The 20,090-nt window shown below is 45.4% G+C and overlaps 1 protein-coding gene across 2 annotated transcripts; it reads left to right on the top strand.

Moving 5' to 3' along the window:
• Window positions 1-15: 15 nt before the first annotated feature.
• gpalpp1 (GPALPP motifs containing 1) lies at window positions 16-19,922 on the top strand. 2 transcript variants are annotated; one of them, XM_070894102.1, is made up of 8 exons: window positions 16-428; window positions 6,179-6,350; window positions 7,014-7,121; window positions 8,714-8,801; window positions 13,231-13,365; window positions 13,781-13,945; window positions 18,559-18,660; window positions 19,503-19,922. In XM_070894102.1, the coding sequence occupies exons 1-8, from the start codon at window positions 305-307 to the stop codon at window positions 19,719-19,721; spliced, it is 1,113 nt and encodes a 370-aa protein (XP_070750203.1). In that variant the 5' UTR covers window positions 16-304; the 3' UTR covers window positions 19,722-19,922. The 2 variants fall into 2 exon arrangements, with proteins under 2 accessions (XP_070750203.1, XP_070750204.1); XM_070894103.1 differs by having other exon boundaries at window positions 21-428; window positions 7,017-7,121.
• Window positions 19,923-20,090: the final 168 nt, after the last annotated feature.

Here is a 20,090-nt window from a genome sequence, read left to right as displayed (position 1 = left end):
GTGCTGCACTGGGAGGACCAGGAGAGTGAGGAGGAGGGGAGGGCTCATCTTGCATACGAACGGTCGTAGGGGAACAAGACACCCTCTCGCGCCGCCCCTCCCCCCCTCTGTTCGAGTCAAGTACATCGATCTTTAAATTGCTGCTTTAGGTATTGCGATCGATTTGATAACGCTTCCAAAAAATTCAACTGGGTTGTGATTTTTTTTTTGCGGAACCGTAAATGTCTCTGGCAGTTGGTCGCGACGACACGTCATCGGCGCGCGGCGGCTGAGGGCTGTGTGGGACTCGGGGCTGCAGTCCGTCATGTCTGAGGAGGCGCCCCTGATCGGGCCCGCGCTGCCTCCCGGCTACAGGACGGCGCGGGGCCAACATTCCCATTCCGAATCCGACCGCCGGCGGCATTCGAAAGCGGCGTTGGATGAAACAGGTGCGTGCGTGCGTGCGTGCGATTCGGAACGGTTGGTGTGGCAGCGTTCCGGTCGCGAGCCCCCTGCCCCCGGGAAGAGGAGAGTGTGTGTCTGCAGAGCTACATTGGGCTGACCTCCTGTGGCGTTGCTGACCACTGCTTTAATAACAGGCAAAGGTGGGGGCGGAGCGGAGTGTTGTTGTGCCCTGGAATGAACAACAACAACGTGCATTTCTGTCGCGCCTTTAACGTGGCAAAACGTCCCAAGGTGTTTCACAGGAGAATTATCCACTTTGGTCGGAAAAATAGAAAAGCAGAGTATTTTGTAAATGGTGAGAGATTGGGAAATGTTGGTGTTCAGAGGGACCTGGTACACGAATCCTTGTACACGAATCACTGAGAGCTAACATGCAGGTACAGCAAGCAGTTAAGAAAGCAAATGGTATGTAGGCCTTTATTACAATAGGATTTGAGTATAAGAGTAAAGATGTTTTACTGCAGTTATATAGGGCCCTGGTGAGACCACAACTGGAGCATTCTGTACAGTTTTGGTCTCCTTCCCTAAGGAGGGATATACAAGTACAGTGTCAAATCCAGAGTTCCGGAATCCGTACTGTTCCAGAAAACGGGATGAACTGTGGCAGGGTCGTTCGGAATCTGGACCCCCATCTCAGGCTAACCCCCGGCCCCCCTCCACCGTTCAACCCGACCCTCACCACTGCTCGGGACGTCATAAAGATGTTCCGAAGTCGGGAAATACACCGAATTCTGACAGCCTCTCGAGGCTGCCGGATTCTCGACGCTGTACCTGTCATTGCCATAGAGCGAGTGCAACAAAGGTTCATCAGACTGATTCCTGGGATGGGGGGATTATCCTATGAGGAGAGACTGAGTAGACCAGGCCTATATTCTCTCGAGTTCAGAAGAATGAGAGGTGATCTCATTGAAACATACAAAATTATTACAGAGCTTGACAGGGTAGATGTCTCCTGGCTGGGGAGTCTAGAACCAGGGGCCACAGTCTCAGAATAAGGGATCAGCCATTTAAGATTGAGATGAGGAGAAACTTCTTCACTCAGGGTAGTGAATCTTTGGAATTCTCTACCCCAGAGAGTTGTTGAGGCTCAGTATTTGAGTATATTGAAGACAGATAGATAGATTTTTGAATATTAAGGGATATAGGGACAATGCAGGAAAGTGGAGTGGAGGTAGAAGTTCAGCCATGATCTTATTAAATGGCGGAGCAGGCTCGAGGAGCCGAATGGCCTACTCCTGCTCCTAATTCTTATGATATCAAACAAAATTTGACACTGACCCACATAAGGAGAAATAGAGAAGCAGAGAGGTTTAGGGAGGGAATTCCAGAGCTTTGAGCCTAGGCAGCTGGAAGCACGCCGCCAGTGGTAGAGCAATTAAAATCAGGGATGCTCAAGAGCGCAGAATTAAAGGAGTCAAGTTGTCTGGGGGGGCGGTTGTGGGACTGGAGGAGATTAGAGAGAAAGGGAAGGACGAGGCCATGTAGGGACTTGAACACAATGGTGAGAATTTTAAAATTGAGGAGTTGCTTAACCGGGAGCCAATGTAGGTCAGTGAGCACTGGGATGATGGGTGAACGGACTTGGTGCGAGTTAGGACACGGGCAGCAGAGCTCAAGTTTATGGAGAGTAGAACGTGGGAGGCCGGCCAGGAATGCGTTGGAATAGTCAAGTCTAGAGGTAACAAAGGCATGGATGAGGGCTTAGCAGCAGATGAGCTAAAACGGGTAGAGTCAGATGATGTTACAGAGAGCTTTCCTTGCTATTGACTCGTACCTTCCCTACTTCAATCCAGGCTTGCTGCTGCTTTACTTCGAAACGGTGAAAGTATAATGGAGGGGGGAGGTGATGCTTGCAGCAAGTGTGTGCTGTACACAAAATTTTAATATTAAAAGTACTTAACTGTATCAATCACATAGAATCATAGAATGATAGAGCACAGAAGGAGGCCATTTGACACATCCTGCCTGTGGCAGCTCTTTGAAAGAACGATTCAATTAGTCCCACTCCCTTGCTCTTTTCTCATAGCCCTGCAAATTTTTCCTTTTCAAGTACTGTATTAATCCAATTACCTTTTTGACAATTTGATGCAGTGCATTCCAGATCAGGGGTTCTCAACCTGGGATCTGCGGCCCCCTAGAAGGGTTCAAGGGGTCCGCCAAAAATACACTGTACCATACCTACATACTACCACTTTCACAATCCAAACAGCAATTTGTCCTCCACTTCCAGCACCGCCACTGGTAAAATCCAACTGTTCACCTGATTTCTTTGCCTCATTTCAGACACCGTCTCCTCAACCTGGCCGTGCATGCTTAGTGGTAAATGCAACGGCAACAGCGCCGCTGTTTGTCCACTCTCGCGGAAAGTACGCACCATGTGGTAGCATGTTAGCGCCGCCGGAGCAGAGGAGTTCTCCTCAGTGTCCTGGCCAATATTTATGCCTCAACCAACATCGCTAAACACAGATTGTCTGGTCATTATCACATTGCTGTTTGTGGGATCTTGCTGTGTGTAAATTGGCTGCCCCATTTCCTACAGTGACTATACTTCAAAAAGTACTGCATTGGCTGTAAAGCGTTTTGGGATGTCCGGTGGTCGTGAAAGGTGCTATATAAATGCAAGTTTTTCTTTCCACAATGTAGATGTTGCCTTATCGATTTCCATCAGTAAAGTTCTTGTGGAGGGGAAGGATTATAGTGCTTTTAAGATTCCATATACAAGCAGGTATATACAAGCAAGAAAAATAATAACTGCAGATGCTGGAAATCTGGAATTAAAACAGAAAATGTTGGAAAACACTCAGCAAGTGGAGAGAGAAATGGAGTTAACATTTTAGGTCGCTGACCAGTCCTAATGAAAGGTCATCGACCTGAAATGTTATCTCGGTTTCTCTCCCCACAGAAGCTGCCTGACCTGCTGAGTATTTCCTGCATTGGAATTGGGAATTGTTGCTCCGCACCAGCAACAAGTTTCACATTAAGTAAGTAAAACAAATAATATATATATGTTTAATTGTATAACTAAACTTTATACAGAAAAAATACTCCTGTTTCAGGGAGCCTGTGGAATTTTTATAACATGTGGGCTCGGAAGCAAAAAGGTTGAGAACGAGGTCAGGACCACTCGTTGTGGAAAAAAAAATTCTCATCTCCCCTCTTTTGCCGATTTATGTAAAATTTGTATGCTCTGGTTACCAACCCTCCACCCAGTGGAACCAGCTTCTCCCTATTGCTCTATCAAAACCCTTTATGCACTTAAAAATGACAAAGGACATTAACTCATCTTAGTCCATCCTTCCAACAAGATCCTACAAACCCCCCACCCCATTGTATCAAATTGTCTCTTAAATAATTCAAAGGTTTTTGTCTCCACTACTCCATCTGGGAGTTCATTTCAAATGTTGATTCCTCTGTGTATCCCCTTTATCTGTGCTAATATTTTGGGATTACACATATAGGCCAGACTGGGTAAGGACGGCAAGTTTCCTTTCCCAATGGACATTAATGAACTAGTTAGGCTCTTGCGACAATCTGATAGCCATGGTGCCAGCTTTTTATTTCCAGAATTTTAAAAACTGAATTCAAATTATCAAGCTGCCGTGCAGAGATTTAAACTCGCGTTCTCGGGATTATTAACCATTAACATAACCATTACACTATCATACCCCCTTAACCTCCAGATAAAGAAAACCCTCCAGCCCATTTTTACCTCATCCTACCAGCTGTCCTCTCTCCCATTATACACCCAAGTGCTTGTATGGGGATCGAACCTGCAACTTTCAGAGGCAAGAACACTACCGATTGCAGAGCAGGCACCAGCAATTCCAACACAGACTGGGTCTTGCAAACCATAACGCCAAGCAATGATTTTATATTGGAGACAGCTTGTGTCCTTGTAGAAATGGCATTGGCTTTAGCTGGGAAATAATGGCAAGAATCAGGCTATGCTGCTAGTGAGGCACACCCAGATTGTTAACCACTTGATGATTGGAAGGCTGGGTTATGGAGAAAAGCTGGGTGCTGTAGCATTGGAAGTGGGTGACTGTGAGGAGACCCGATAAGGATACAGTATTAAGATAGTCAACGGTTTAGAAAAGGTACAACCAGAACATTGCTTCAAAGTAAAACTCACTGGCAACGGCCAATGTTTGACTAACCTCCGGAAGTTCTTCACAGAACGAGTGATCAGTGCGTTGTATAGACGTTTGGGTAGGGCAGCAGGGGCAGAAACTGCAGATTTATTTCAGAAACAGTTGGATGCTGTAACTGGAATAGTTGGAGAATTGTTTTTTCCCCTCCATATGGATGAACTAGGAGGGAAAAATCCTTACCCATATCTTTCTCATGAGTATTGTGACTCAGAACTTTGCACGGTAACAATGGATGAGGAAGACCATTCGGCCCATCTAAACCTCTTCCGTTGCAGCGTTCATGCATTCCTTAAATGCAGTCAGCATTTTCACCTCCACTATATTCGGAAGTTTATTCCACAGAGTATTCAGTCTCTGTGTGAAGAAGAATTTCCTGATATCACACACAAAATTACCATTATCCTATAAGTGTGACACCTGGAAATCACATTGCACCATGTTAAAACCTGAGCTGGAAGATTTACTGTGCTGAAATGTTTTATTTATTATAGATTAGCGTAATAATTACATTATATACTAAAATTTGGATCAATAATTTTTCAGTACTTGAAAATGAAAAAGTTGCTGGGCTCTGAGGAAAGAGTAGGGGAGTGGGAATAATTCAATAGCTCTTTCAAAAAGCTGGCACAATGGGCCAAATGACCTCCTGTGCTGTATGATCCTTTGATACTCATTTTATTTTAAATCCTTTTCAATGGCTTAATTGGTAAGGGTGCTGTCCCATGTGCCACTGAGCCACATAGATCAGGATGGTTCCAAGTTTGATCCCTGCACGCTGATTGTGGGTTCAAGCCCCACTCCAGCACCTGAATACATAATCCAGACCAACACCTCAGTGCGGGACTGAGAGACTACTGTCTTTCAGATGAGATGTTAAACTGTGACCCATCTCCCTATTCAGATATACATAAAAGATCCCATGGCACTATTTGAAGAGGAGCAGTGGAGTTCTCCCGGTGTACTAGCCAACATTCCCCTCTCAACCAACACCAGCAAAAACATTATCTGGTCTTTCATCTAATTGCTGCTTGTGGGACCTTGCTGTGCACATATTGGCGACGGTGTTTCCCTACAACATTGACTGCACTTAAATGGCTGTGAAGGTCTTTGGGACATCCTGAGTTGTAATATAAATGCAACTTCCGTCCCTTGCCCTCGTTCCTTCCTTTCCCTCCCTATCTCGATCACCATTTGCTGTGCCTGTGGCTACTGACTGAAACAGGGAAGTAGTGGTGTAGTGTGTTGCTGCAGCTCACAGTGCCTCAGTGTAGGACAATGACTGGCCTGTGCCCGTCACTCCCACATGTTAAGTGCACTGTCTCAACCACACTGCGGACAAAGTAGAGAGTGAAGACTTGGGTGTTTCCACAAACAGGGGATCAAACACCCTTGACCAGGGACCAGAACTGTTGCTTGAAATGATGAGTCTGAGAGACCTAGAGGTTGGGCGGGAGAAGGGTGAAGAAAGAAGTTTCAACTTAAGGTCATCAATCGACACCTGCACTGGTCACTGAAGACTGTACTTTATAAATATGTTTTATCCCAGAATGTGAGGAATTCTTTGTCACAACATTATATGACAGTTGCAGGACCAGCACTGCCTCCAGGATTCCGGTCGAGCAAAAGCTCAGAAAGTTCGAGCGATGACGAAGCAAGTATCCAGTGCACCGATGAGGCTCAGCATAGCTCACCCCTGGAATTGAGGAAATCTGACCAATCAGCTATGGAGAAGAGTAATGGCAAGGCGAGAGCCAAGTAAGCAAGTGCTGGTCGGTCAGTACACCTGATTGTGTAGGGGAAGTGTGGGTGTGCATGTTTGTTCATAACTAACGATATTATGCTTGTGGTGAAGTCCTTCTGTACAATTCTGTATGTCCTAATGTCCCTGTGTACACTACTGTGTACAGTGATGTCGCTGTGTACAGTGCTGTATGTCCTAATGTCCTGGTGTACAGTGCTGCGTGCGGTGATGTCCCGGCGTACAATGCTGCGTGCGGTGATGTCCCGGTGTACAGTGCTGTGTGCGGTGATGTCCCGGTGTACAGTGCTGCGTGCGGTGATGTCCCGGTGTACCGTGCTGCGGCAGTCGGTGTACAGTGCTGTGTGCGGTGATGTCCCGGTGTACCGTGCTGCGGCAGTCGGTGTACAGTGCTGTGTGCGGTGATGTCCCGGTGTACAGTGCTGCGTGCGGTGATGTCCCGGTGTACCGTGCTGCGGCAGTCGGTGTACAGTGCTGCGTGCGGTGATGTCCCGGTTTACAGTGCTGCGTGCGGTGATGTCCCGGTGTACAGTGCTGCGTGCGGTGATGTCTCGGTGTACAGTGCTGCGTGCGGTGATGTCCCTGTGTACAGTGCTGCTGCGGTGATGTCCTGGTGTACAGTACTGATTGTGTGTGATGAAGTTGTCTCTTTTCCCAAGCAGCAAGCAGGCTGCTGCTACCCGGGATGAAAATGATGAGGAGGACGATGGATTTTTTGGTCCCGCACTTCCCCCTGGATTTCCAAAAAGAGAGCAATCGCCGGAACGGTAAGGGGTATTTCATTAAAGGCTCTCTCTCAGATTCAGTACAAAATCATTCAAATGCTGCAATTTTTCTGCCACTAGAGGTCACACAATTTCAAGTCTTGGATTTCTATCAGCTTCTGCTGACAGAAGCAAATCACCGTCGATTCTCATCTCCGGGATGGAGGGGGGAATATATTATGACTATTTGAGAATCTGGTGGATCATTCTGAGAAATAGCCAGTCTAGATGACAAAGCTTGCCATGGTTTAAAAGTAGCCCATCCCCACTCAGGTTCGTAGAGTTCTGACTCCATTTAAAAGAAAGTAAATCTTTCATTTATATAGCGCCTTTCATGACTTTGGGACGTCTCAAAGCGCTTCACAGCCAATGAAGTACTTTTGGAAGTACTGGCAAACAATTTGCACACAGTAAGCTCCCACAAACAGCAATGTGATAATGACCAGATAATCTGCTTTTAGATGTTGGTTGAGTGATAAATATCGGTTAGGATACCGAGGAAAACCCCTGCTCTTTTTGAAATAATGTCATGAGGTATTTTACATCCACCTGAGGGAGCAGACGGGGCTTCTGTTTAGCGTCTCATCTGAAAAACGGCACCTCCGACAGTGCAGCACTCCCTCAGTACTGCACTGGGAGCATCAGCCTAGATTATGTGCTCAAGTCTCTGGAGTGGGACAGGAACCCAAAATCTTCTGACCCCGAGGCGAGAGTGCTGCCCACTGAGCCACAGCTGACAAGATGGCAGATTGTCCCTTTTTCCCGAATGCTTTCACAGCCCGACTGTTTTTACCCATGCAACTGTTTCTTCAGCCCCTACGTGGTGCTGGAACGTTTCCCAGCGGGCTTCTCCTCTCTCCCGTTGGTTTGCACTTCTCCAAGCATCACCAACTGGAGGTGGTCTCTCCTCTGCTTTGGGAAGGAAGAATTTGCTTGGCAAAGGGCCTTCAATTTACTGAAGACTGGTGCGGTAGCCTGGTGGATTATGCTACACAATACTCTGGAGGGAGGTGACAAACACACGGCAGATCACGCGGGCTCTCTTAATACGCCTCAGCTAGTCACAGACTGGCACTGCCAGAGACCAGGGTACCATATCAACCCTATTGACTGGATGTTAGAGGATTGGATTTTATTTGGAGTGGCGGGTGGGGGAGAGAAAATGATCTAAAATAGTACAAGAAAAATCCTTTAAAACTTCGACATTTGCAACATAGTGACGAGCTCGATCTTAGAAAAGCTGAGTGCAGCATATGAGGTACAGAAATGCGGCTGTGTTTGTAATCTTTGAATGATCGTCCGTTTCCATGGGAGGGGGGGTGATGTTTCCAATTCTGAGCTCCCCCCTCACCGCCCTCCCACCCCAGAATCTTAACACTTTTTTCCTTTATAATGCGTTATATTTATATTCCTGTGTGAGAGGTGGTAAACCTGGGGGCCATTGGATTAGCCTGGGATTGTCTTCTCACCGCTAGATCTGCAGGTCTGGTGTGGAAGGGTTAAGGCCTTTAGCCTTGTATCACCAGAGACTGATCCTGAAAGGAGACACACAGACCCTGTTCTGAAGATTCACTTGTTGTGCTTTTTTTCTTTAGGCCTTTTATAGGTCCTGCACTACCACCTGGGTTCAGTAGATCAGAAAACGAGATCGAACCTGCTGCACTTTCAAGTTTAAGTACGTTGGTAAGTAGGATCTAAGAAACCTTTCCCCCTTCAGTATTTTTAATGTTGTAACGTGCAGTGCAGCCAATTTGATATCTTATCACTTGCCATCTACTGAGTTCCAGGAATCTCCTTTCTAGCACTTTGCTATGTTACTGCTTTACACACTTTGCTATGACTGTCTGAATAGTATAGAACCCAGATCACTCTTGTTTTTCCTTGTAATGAGAAAGGGCTAATTAGCAATCTTGTTGTGTGAGGTCCCTTGGGGAAGAATGACCATAACATGGTGGAATTCTTTATTAAGATGGAGAGTGACACAGTTAATTCAGAAACCAAGGTCCTGAACTTAAGGAGAGGTAACTTCGATGGTTTGAGGCGTGAATTGGCTAGAATAGACTGGCAAATGATACTTAAAGGGCTGATGGTGGATAATCAATGGCAAACATTTAAAGATCACATGGATGAACTTTAGCAATTGTACATCCCTGTCTGGAGTAAAAATAAAACTGGGAAGGTGGCTCAACTGTGGCTAACAAAGGAAATTAAGGATAGTGTTAAATCCAAGGAAGAGGCATATAAATTGGCCAGAAAAAGCAGCAAACCTGAGGACTGGGAGAAATTTAGAATTCAACAGAGGAGAACAAAGGGTTTAATTAAGAAGGGAAAATAGAGTACGAGAAGAAGCATGCCAGGAACATAAAAACTGACTGCAAAAGCTTCTATAGATATGTGAAGAGAAAAAGATTAGTGAAGACAAACATAGGTCCCTTGCAGTCGGATTCAGGTAAATTTATAATGGGGAACAAAGAAATGGCAGACCAATTGAACAAATACTTTGGTCTGTCTTCACGAAGGAAGACACAAATAACCTTCCGGAAGTACTAGGCGACCGAGGGTCTAGTGAGAAGGAGGAACTGAAGGATATCCTTATCCGGCAGGAAATTGTGTTAGGGAAATTGATGAGATTGAAGGCCAATAAATCCCCGGGGCCTGATAGTCTGCATCCCAGAGTACTGAAGGAAGTGGCCCTAGAAATAGTGGATGCATTGGTGATCAATTTCCAACAGTATATCAACTCTGTCAGTTCAAATGGACTGGAGGGTAGCTAATGTAACACCACTTTTTAAAAAGGGAGGGAGAGAGAAAGCGGGTAATTATAGACTGGTTAGCCTGACATCAGTAGTGGGGAAAATGTTGGAATCAGTTATTAAAGATGAAATAGCAGCGCATTTGGAAAGCAGTGACAGGACAGGTCCAAGTCAGCATGGATTTATGAAGGTGAAATCATGCTTGACAAATCTTCTGGAATTTTTTGAGGATGTAACTAGTAGAGTGGACAAGGGAGAACCAGTGGATGTGATGTATTTGGACTTTCAAAAGGCTTTTGACAAGGTCCCACACAAGAGATTGGTGTGCAAATTCAAAGCACATGGTATTGGGGGTAATATACTGACGTGGATAGAGAACTGGTTGGCAGACAGGAAGCAGAGAGTCGGGATAAACGGGTCCTTTTCAGAGTGGCAGGCAGTGACTAGGGAGGTGCCGCAGGGCTCAGTGCTGGGACCCCAGCTCTTTATAATATATATCAATGATATAGATGAAAGAATTGAGTGTAATGTCTCCAAGTTTGCAGATGACACTAAACTGAGTGGTGGTGTGAGCTGTGAGGAGGACGCTAAGAGGTTGCAGGGTGACTTGGACAGGTTAGGTGAGTGGGCAAATGCATGGCAGATGCAGTATAATGTGGATAAATGTGAGGTTATCCACTTTGGGGGCAAAAACACGAAGACAGAATATTATCTGAATGGCAGCAGATTAGGGAAAGGAGAGGTGCAACGAGACTTAGGTGTCATGGTTCATCAGTCATTGAAAGTTGTCATACATGTATAGCAGGTGGTGAAGAAGGCAAATGTTATGTTGGCCTTCATAGCTAGGGGATTTGAGTATAGGAGCAGGGAGGTCTTACTGCAGTTGTACAGGGCCTTGGTGAGGCCTCACCTGGAATATTGTGTTCAGTTTTGGTGTTCTAATCTGAGGAAGGACGTTCTTGCTATTGAGGGAGTGCAGCGGAGGTTCACCAGACTGATTCCCGGGATGGCTGGACTGACATATGAGAAGAGACTAGATCAACTGGGCTTTTATACATTGGAGTTTAGAAGGATGAGAGGGGATCTCATAGAAACAGATAAGATTCTGACAGAACTGGACAGGTTAGATGTGGGTAGAATGTTCCCGATGTTGGGGAAGTCCAGAACCAGGGGACAAAGTCTTAGGATAAGGGGTAGGCCATTTAGGACTGAGATGAAGAGAAAGAGAGTTGTTAATCTGTGGAATTCCCTGCCGCAGAGAGTTGTTGATGCCAGTTCATTGGATATATTCAAGAGGAAGTTAGATATGGCCCTTACGGCTAAGGGGATCAAGGGGTATGGAGAGAAAGCAGGAAAGGGGTACTGAGGGAATGATCAGCCATGATCTTATTGAATGGCGGTGCAGGCTTGAAGGGCCGAATGGCCTACTCCTGCACCTATTTTCTATATTTCCTTAAACTTCCTTTTAACATAACCTAATTTCTTCCAAAGATACCTTACAGCAGGTTGGTGATGGGGGGAGAGAGAGACAGCGAGGGGAGTTACTGTTTCCTCTGATTCTTTCCCAATCTGCAGAGTGGAGATTGTTCTCATACGGAGAGAAAACCTGAGTTCTGTGGGGCTGATCCTATGCTAGTTATGGAGTAGTTTCAGCAGAGGCTTGGGATGGGGGTTGAGATGCAACAGGTGTAATAGACCTAATTGGAGAAAATTCTGAAACCTAAGAGGGCAAGTGAGGATGTAAATTAAGACCCGATTCCTGTATTCTCTTCCCTTTCCCTTTTTGAGCCCTCCTGGGTATGGCCGAGAGAACACCTTTTAGTACTATGCCAGAAGAGCCATTCGTGATATGTGAGCGATAATTGTAGGCTGGCTATTTGACCACCTGGGACATCACCGCTGTGCCCGATCCCGCTGTCTGTGTACATGCGTTTTCCAGCAGGGATCGGTTGATAGTGATCAGTCTGTGACTGCTATGAAAAAGTCCCATTGTAAGGCCTGGTTGATGCTGAGGTTAGAGACAGCAGAGCGGTGCTGTGCAGCAGTTTTGGGACTGGGTGAATGTTAATTGTAGCACAGCACCTGCCCTAAAGTATAGCGAGGAGTATGAGCAAGTGTCAGCTTTGTGCTGTGGGCTCATGTTGGTCAGGATTTTAGCTGGCACTGTCACAGCTCATTTTGCTTGGAATCAGTATTAAGATTTACAGAGCATCTTACATGCCTTGTGAGGTCTGCTTTCATCAAGAAAAATCTGCACGTGCCTCAGTTCCAATACATGCACCTGGACACATGGTACTCTGCACCATATACACTTTTTATATGCATTTCACTGATCCAGTTTCTTGCCATACATATCCAACCTGACATCAATCCAGAAATAACCTTAACCACAATGCAACTGCACAGCAAAAATAAAACGAGAAAATGCTGGAAACACTCAGCTGGTCAGGCAGCATCTGTCGATGACCTGAAGCGGTAACATTGTTTTTCAGCATTTTCTGTTTTTATTTCAGATTTCCAACATCTGCAGTATTTTGCCTTTGTTTTAGAAATAAAAATAAATTGTTTAAAACCATTAAAATTGCAAAATCTTGTTGTCATTCAACACATTAATTGAAGGATCTGCATTTTTTTTCAGCGCCTTTCACATCCTCATATCACAAAGCGTTTCACAGCCAACTAATTACTTTTGGATTATAGTCACTGTTGTAATGTAGAAAACGCAGCAGCCAATTTTCTCATAGTAGGGTCCCACAAACAGCAATGAAATAAATGGCGAGAAAATCTGTTTTAGGGATGTTGTTGGAGGGACCACTGTTGGCCAGGATGCAAGGGAGAACTCCCCAGCTCTACTTTGAATACTGCCCTGGGATCTTACACGTCCAGTTGAGAGAGCAGACGGGGCCTCGGTTTAACGTCTCATCCGAAAGATGGCGGCTCCGACAGTGCAGCACTCCCTCAGTACTGCACTGAATTGTCAGTGATAGATGATATCCTTGAGTCTTTGGAATAGGGTTTGAAACAGCAATTTTATGAGCCGGACACGAGAGTACTACCCACTGAGCCACGACTGACTGTCTATGTTTAATGCCGATAGGAATATAACATTGATGACTGTTCCAAGATTTGAATGGTTTTGTCTCCGTCACAAACAATATATAAATCTTTAATTGTGTGAAACAGTGGCTAAAAAAAACTTCCAGCAGTACCAGTGCTTCTGAGTGCTGAGAACCAGCTGTTTAACAATAAGAACACGCTCTTCAAAGCACCCCTCCTCCATCCCCCACTGCTTCATGTCGACAAAAACAATGGATGCAACATCTTAGCTTTGTGTCTCCCGACTCCTTTGTATTTTACAGCCTGTGGAGGAAGACAGTGACGAGGAGGCCATGATTGGCCCAATGCCCTCTACAGGCTCAGCTGAAAGTAGCGTGGTGGCGGATATTGAGCGCCGGGCCATCAGAATGAAGGAAAAACTGGCCTCTGGGGACGCGGTAAGAGAACAGCCACTTCCTACACTTACTGCGAGGGCTGCAGATTCGTGCTGCCCTTGAGCTGTGTCGCGATGCGTTGTATGCTGTGTATTAACAAATATCTCTCCTCCAGCCTCCTCCCATCCCAAGGATCAATAGATTTCTGCTGCTGAAGAGCCAGGCTCGAGAATCATGTAGAATCATATTTAAAAACCTGACCCTGTACAATGTGCTTCGATTGGAGAATTTAACAGCCGGCTTGATGCTAATCGTTCTCTGCAGAAAATTTCTCTCATTTAATTCTGTCCGGTTTTGTCCTTGAAATGTGTGCGTACAAGGCTTCGGATTTCTGTCTTCGGTGGGGGGGGGGGAATCATTTGTTTTAACCAAGCTCTAACATTTTCTCCCGTGTTTTCCCGATGCCTTTATCTGTCAGGGTGATGACCAGCAACAGACCAGAGAGACTTGGATGACTGAGCTTCCACCGGTGTTACAAAACATCGGCCTGGGCGCGAGGACGTTTAAGAGGCGTGCGAACGGAGGGTCATCCGACCGGTCCACGTGGACCGATACTCCGGCTGACAAGGAAAGGAAAGCTCAGGTGGGTCTAGAGGATTTCTGATCGCTGTCTTGCTCCTGCTACAATCGAATGGCTCCCAAGGCCGCGTTGGCAGTGAGTTGGGAGGATTCCTGCTTTCACAACACAACCTATGCAGCGAGACAGGGCGAAGTAATATGGAGTCAGAAACAGATGGTAGAAAGGTAAAAAGCAATAGTGGAAGGCCAAGTAAACAAAGGCAAGAAACAAAAAGGGCCACACTACATCATAATTCTAAAAGGACAAAGGGTGTTAAAAAAACAAGCCTGAGGCTTTGTGTCTTAATGCAAGGAGTATCCATAATAAGGTGGATGAATTAACTGTGCAAATAGATGTGATTGGGATTACAGAGATGTGGCTCCAGGATGATCAGGGCTGGGAACTCAACATCCAAGGGTATTCAACATTCAGGAAGGATAGAATAAAATGAAAAGGAGGTGGGGTAGCATTGCTGGTTAAAGAGGCGATTAATGCAATAGTTAGGAAGGACATTTGCTTGGATGATGTGGAATCTATATGGGTAGAGCTGCAGAACACCAAAGGGCAAAAAACATTAGTAGGAGTTGTGTACAGACATCCAAACAGTAGTAATGATGTTGGGGAGGGAATCAAACAGGAAATTAGGGGTGCATGCAATAAAGGTTTAGCAGTTATCACAGGTGACTTTAATATGCATATAGATTGGGCTAACCAAACTGGAAGCAATATGGTGGAGGAGGATTTCCTGGAGTGCATAAGGGATGGTTTTCCAGACCAATATGTCGAGGAACCAACTAGGGGGGAGTCCATCTTAGACTGGGTGTTGTGTAATGAGAGAGTATTAATTAGCAATCTTGTTGTGCGAGGCCCCTTGGGGAAGAGTGACCATAATATGGTGGAATTCTACATTAGGATGGAGAATGAAACAGGTAATTCAGAGACCATGGTCCAGAACTTAAAGAAGGGTAACTTTGAAGGTATAAGGCGTGAATTGGCTAGGATAGATTGGCGAATGATACTTAAGGGGTTGACAGTGGATGGGCAATGGCAGACATTTAGAGACCGCATGGATGAACTACAACAATTGTACATCCCTGTCTGGCATAAAAATAAAAAAGGAAAGGTGGCTCAACTGTGGCTATCAAGGGAAATCAGGGATAGTATTAAAGCCAAGGAAGTGGCATACAAATTGGCCAGAAATAGCAGCGAACCTGGGGACTGGGAGAAATTTAGAACTCAGCAGAGGAGGACAAAGGGTTTGATTAGGGCAGGGAAAATAGAGTACGAGAGGAAGCTTGCAGGGAACATTAAGACGGACTGCAAAACCTTCTATAGATATGTAAAGAGAAAAAGGTTAGTGAAGACAAACGTAGGTCCCCTGCAGTCAGAATCAGGGGAAGTCATAACGGGGAACAAAGAAATGGCAGACCAATTAAACAAGTACTTTGGTTCGGTATTCACTAAGGAGGACACAAACAACCTTCCGGATATAAAAGGGGTCAGAGGGTCTCGTAAGAAGGAGGAACTGAGGGAAATCCTTATTAGTCAGGAAATTGTGTTGGGGAAATTGAAGGGATTGAAGGCTGATAAATCCCCAGGGCCTGATGGACTGCATCCCAGAGTACTTAAGGAGGTGGCCTTGGAAATAGCGGATGCGTTGACAGTCATTTTCCAACATTCCATAAATTCTGGATCAGTTCCTATGGCTACCCTCCACTCCAATGTAACCCCACTTTTTAAAAAAGGAGGGAGAGAAAACAGGAAATTATAGACCGGTCAGCCTGACATCGGTAGTGGGTAAATGATGGAATCAATTATTAAGGATGTCGTAGCAGCGCATTTGGAAAGAGGTGACATGATAGGTCCAAGTCAGCATGGATTTGTGAAAGGGAAATCATGCTTGACAAATCTGGAATTTTTTGAGGATGTTTCCAGTCAAGTGGACAAGGGAGAACCAGTTGATGTGGTATATTTGGACTTTCAGAAGGCTTTCGACAAGGTCCCACACAAGAGATTAATGTGCAAAGTTAAAGCACATGGGATTGGGGGTAATGTGCTGACGTGGATTGAGAACTGGTTGTCAGACAGGAAGCAAAGAGTAGGAGTAAATGGGTACTTTTCAGAATGGCAGGCAGTGACTAGTGGGGTACCGCAAGGTTCTGTGCTGGGCCCCCAGCTGTTTACATTGTACATTAATGATTTAGACGAGGGGATTAAATATAGTATCTTCAAATTTGCGGATGACACTAAGTTGGGTGGCAGTGTGAGCTGCGAGGAGGATGCTATGAGGCTGCAGAGTGACTTGGATAGGTTAGGTGAGTGGGCAATTGCATGGCAGATGAAGTATAATGTGGATAAATACGAAGTTATCCACTTTGGTGGTAAAAACAGAGAGACAGACTATTATCTGAATGGTGACAGATTAGGAAAAGGGGAGGTGCAACGAGACCTGGGTGTCATGGTACATCAGTCATTGAAGGTTGGCATGCAGGTACAGCAGGCGGTTAAGAAAGCAAATGGCATGTTGGCCTTCATAGTGAGGGGATTTGAGTACAGGGGCAGAGAGGTGTTACTACAGTTGTACAGGGCCTTGGTGAGGCCACACCTGGAGTATTGTGTACAGTTTTGGTCTCCTAACTTGAGGAAGGACATTCTTGCTATTGAGGGAGTGCAGCAAAGGTTCACCAGACTGATTCCCGGAATGGCGGGACTGACCTATCACGAAAGACTGGATCAACTGGGCTTGTATTTACTGGAGTTCAGAAGAATGAGAGGGGATCTCATAGAAACATTTAAAATTCTGATGGGTTTAGACAGGTTCGATGCAGGAAGAATGTTCCCAATGTTGGGGAAGTCCAGAACCAGGGGTCACAGTCTTAGGATAAGGGGTAAGCCATTTAGGACCGAGATGAGGAGACACTTCACCCAGAGAGTGGTGAACCTGTGGAATTCTCTACCACAGAAAGTTGTTGAGGCCAATTCACTAAATATATTCAAAAAGGAGTTAGATATAGTCCTTACTACTAGGGGGTTCAAGGGGTATGGCGAGAAAGCAGGAATGGGGTACTGAAGCTGCATGTTCAGCCATGAACTCATTGAATGGCGGTGCAGGCTCAAAGGGCTGAATGGCCTACTCCTGCACCTATTTTCTATGTGATAAGGAAAGCCTTGCGGGAATTAAGTGTAACACTTGCAGGACTTGGGCGCAGACGTATGATTTTTAATATTCTGTATGGACTTATTTTCCATTTCGGAAAATGGCCATTCTCGAACCCATTAACCTTGCTGTTAATTTTGTGCCGACGAGATTCTTTTGGGTGTCGTTTGTTATAACCAACTATATATAAACCTGGAGGGTAGCAATCTGTTTCATTGTGGGGCGGTGAGGTAGTGTGGGGGGCTTTAGGATTTGATTTGCTTGCTTGTTCTGATTGAAATGACACTTCCTTTCGAGTGCAAAAATGAGTTCAACCAAAGTAGCAAACATCATGAAATTAGAAAATGTTCAGATAAAGTAGATTCAATAGTGAATTTCAAAAGAGAAACATTTTGCAGAGCTATGGGGGGAAAAGAGAAGGGTAGAGGGACTCGTTGGATAGCTCTACCAAAGAGCTGGCACAGTACTGATGGGCTGAAAGGCCTCTTCTATCCTGTATCATTCCATGATTCTATGGAGCACATGACAGCGAAAACTATTTTATTGAAGAATTTTCTGAAGAATAGAATTACATTTCTATTTCATATCTGGTGACAGTATAGCTGTTACGGTGAAGTAAGGGGCATTAACTATATTGCTCTAAAATCGTACATTGAAACTCCCTGTGCCTTCCACATGCTGATGCTGATTCGGTATGGTCACTTTGAACGCAGTTTCTTGTGAGCTGGGGTGAAGTGAGGCAGATCTGTACATATCTTGTCCCCTGGGGCAGCATAATGCTAAGCTCATGGTGCAGCATCTGACTTGCTGTCCGAAGGGATCCGGCTAGCAACGGTGTCCCTCGGTGAGCCGGGCCCAGCTGCAACACATAGCTAGCATTGCAGCTTCAGACACTCTGCTGGGGCTGCACACAGCAGGTCCCGGACTCACCATAGAGGGAGAGTGTCTGTGAACGGGAGAGTGGAAGGGAGAGTGTGTGAACTGGGTATAGGGTTGGAGGGGAGAGTTTAATAGCGCCTGGTGGAGGCTAATTCTATAATTCTTTGACCGGAGTGAGTATTGACACCACTGTGTCGGCCAATGAGTTGGAGGCAGGGCAGAACATACGGCAGAACTTGCAGCAAAGCGTCTATTTACTCAGCAAACAGTCTCTAGAACTACAGCAAACAGAATTCATGCTCAAAACTACAGCAAAAAAAGCAGAATTATTTTACCAGAAAAATGCAGCTAATGGAGGATAGTTATATAATACAAATTATGTGCATAAAATCAATCCCAGTCACTTGCAGTACAGGTGTGATTGATGGGGGAATTACCCAATCTTCTCCATTCTGGACAGGATTTATGGTATAACTATATGCAGCCAAGTTTAACTGTGTTCAGTTATTCATCGTGACCTTTTTTAGGCTGCTCATGTTATTTCCTCTGAGGAATTTTTGCCTGGGAGCTCTCGTTACCTGTATTTGCTTTCCTCCCTCAGGAAATGTTAGAAGCCAAAGACTCCCCTGCGAAGGAACCTGAGCGGTGGCCCAGTCTCTCTGAAAAAGATAAACGGATGGCCAAGGAAGTGGCATCGTATAATGTGAGTAGTTTGTTTTATAACCAAAAACAATGAAAAATGACCTTCGCCGTTGACAGTTGTAATGGCCTTTTTTTTAAAACTGTGGCTGCCACTTTAAACCATGCAGCCCTACACAGAACTACTCCCTGTCTCTAAAGAAGCTCAATGGTAAGTTCTATTTGTTTTAAATTCAAGGGCCATCCATTCTGAAGATGAAGTGTTTCGGGTGAATTTCAGTTTCAGGAATGTGCAGTTTGTGCACCCACATCACTGACTTTTGCTCTTAACCTTGGAATTGCAAGAACCCTGGGTGAAAGGAGAATAGATTGATGAATGACGCTGTGAAGAATGTTCTGAAAGAGTCGGCTTTGTTGGTTGCTGTTGGTATTGGCGGGGGGTGGGGGAGCTGTTGGGGAAGAGGCAGAGTAATTTTTTCAACATGCAGTCTTTCCCTCCTCCAAGTTATCTAATCTTCCCGGTACCATTCCCAGCCATGTTATCTGGGAATGGTACCTGGAAGACATTGAAGCCATGTTTAGGGATGGGCAATAAATGCTGGCCTTGTCAGTGATGCTCACGTCCCGTGAACAAATAAAATAAAATGTTCTGGGAGTGGCTCTCCCTCATTTTCAGTGAGGCAGCCCATTGTAAATCTACCACTGAGCTGCTCGGTGGTCGGCCGTCGGTGTGAATTTCCAGCCTGTGATGGCTGGAGCACCGTCGGCACTAGATGGGTCGGTACCAGTGCTGCAGCACCTTAGTTGTCTTTACCTGGGGCCCAGTGGCTGGAATACCTTGGATAAGAAAGGGGGCCCGGTTCGTGATAGAAATGACCATAAACGTTTTGTTACTGTTGTTCCAAGGAGTCCAAACGATCGGAGTCCCTTCTCGACATGCACAGCAAAAAGTTGAAGAGAAAAGCGGAAGACGAGAAGGACCGACCCCAGGAACGACGGGCGTTTGACCGTGAACAGGATCTCCAGGTTCATCGGTTTGACGAGGCCCAGAAAAAAGCCTTGATCAAGAAGTCCAAGGAGCTCAACACCAGATTTTCACATGGAAAAAGCAACATGTTTCTGTAAAAAAAAAAAAAAATTAATTGGCAAATTGCGGATTTAGAGCAACTGCAGTCAGTCTATAGTTTAACTCTGCTGTAATATTTCTGTATTGTAAGGTACAATGATTCAAACCCATGTGTTGTATGAGTGGCAGGTCTCTTGTTATAAAATATTCTTTGTTTAATAATTTTGGTTAATCTAAATAAAGTGAACTGGTTTTATTTATGGTTGTTAGCTGGTTTTTCTTTGCCACATTTGTTTTGTGATGAATATTTTAAGACTAGATACAAAGCTCCTGTGGGCAATCAAAGGTGGAGCATCGCCCTAGCCTCGCAACCCCATCTCAATGATGTGCAAAGCGAGTGCAAGTACAGTGATACGAGGGATTTCTCA

This window comes from Pristiophorus japonicus, chromosome 11 (assembly GCF_044704955.1).
Source record: "Pristiophorus japonicus isolate sPriJap1 chromosome 11, sPriJap1.hap1, whole genome shotgun sequence".
Taxonomy (NCBI): domain Eukaryota; kingdom Metazoa; phylum Chordata; class Chondrichthyes; family Pristiophoridae; genus Pristiophorus; species Pristiophorus japonicus.
This window is presented reverse-complemented; position numbering and strand designations above follow the sequence as displayed.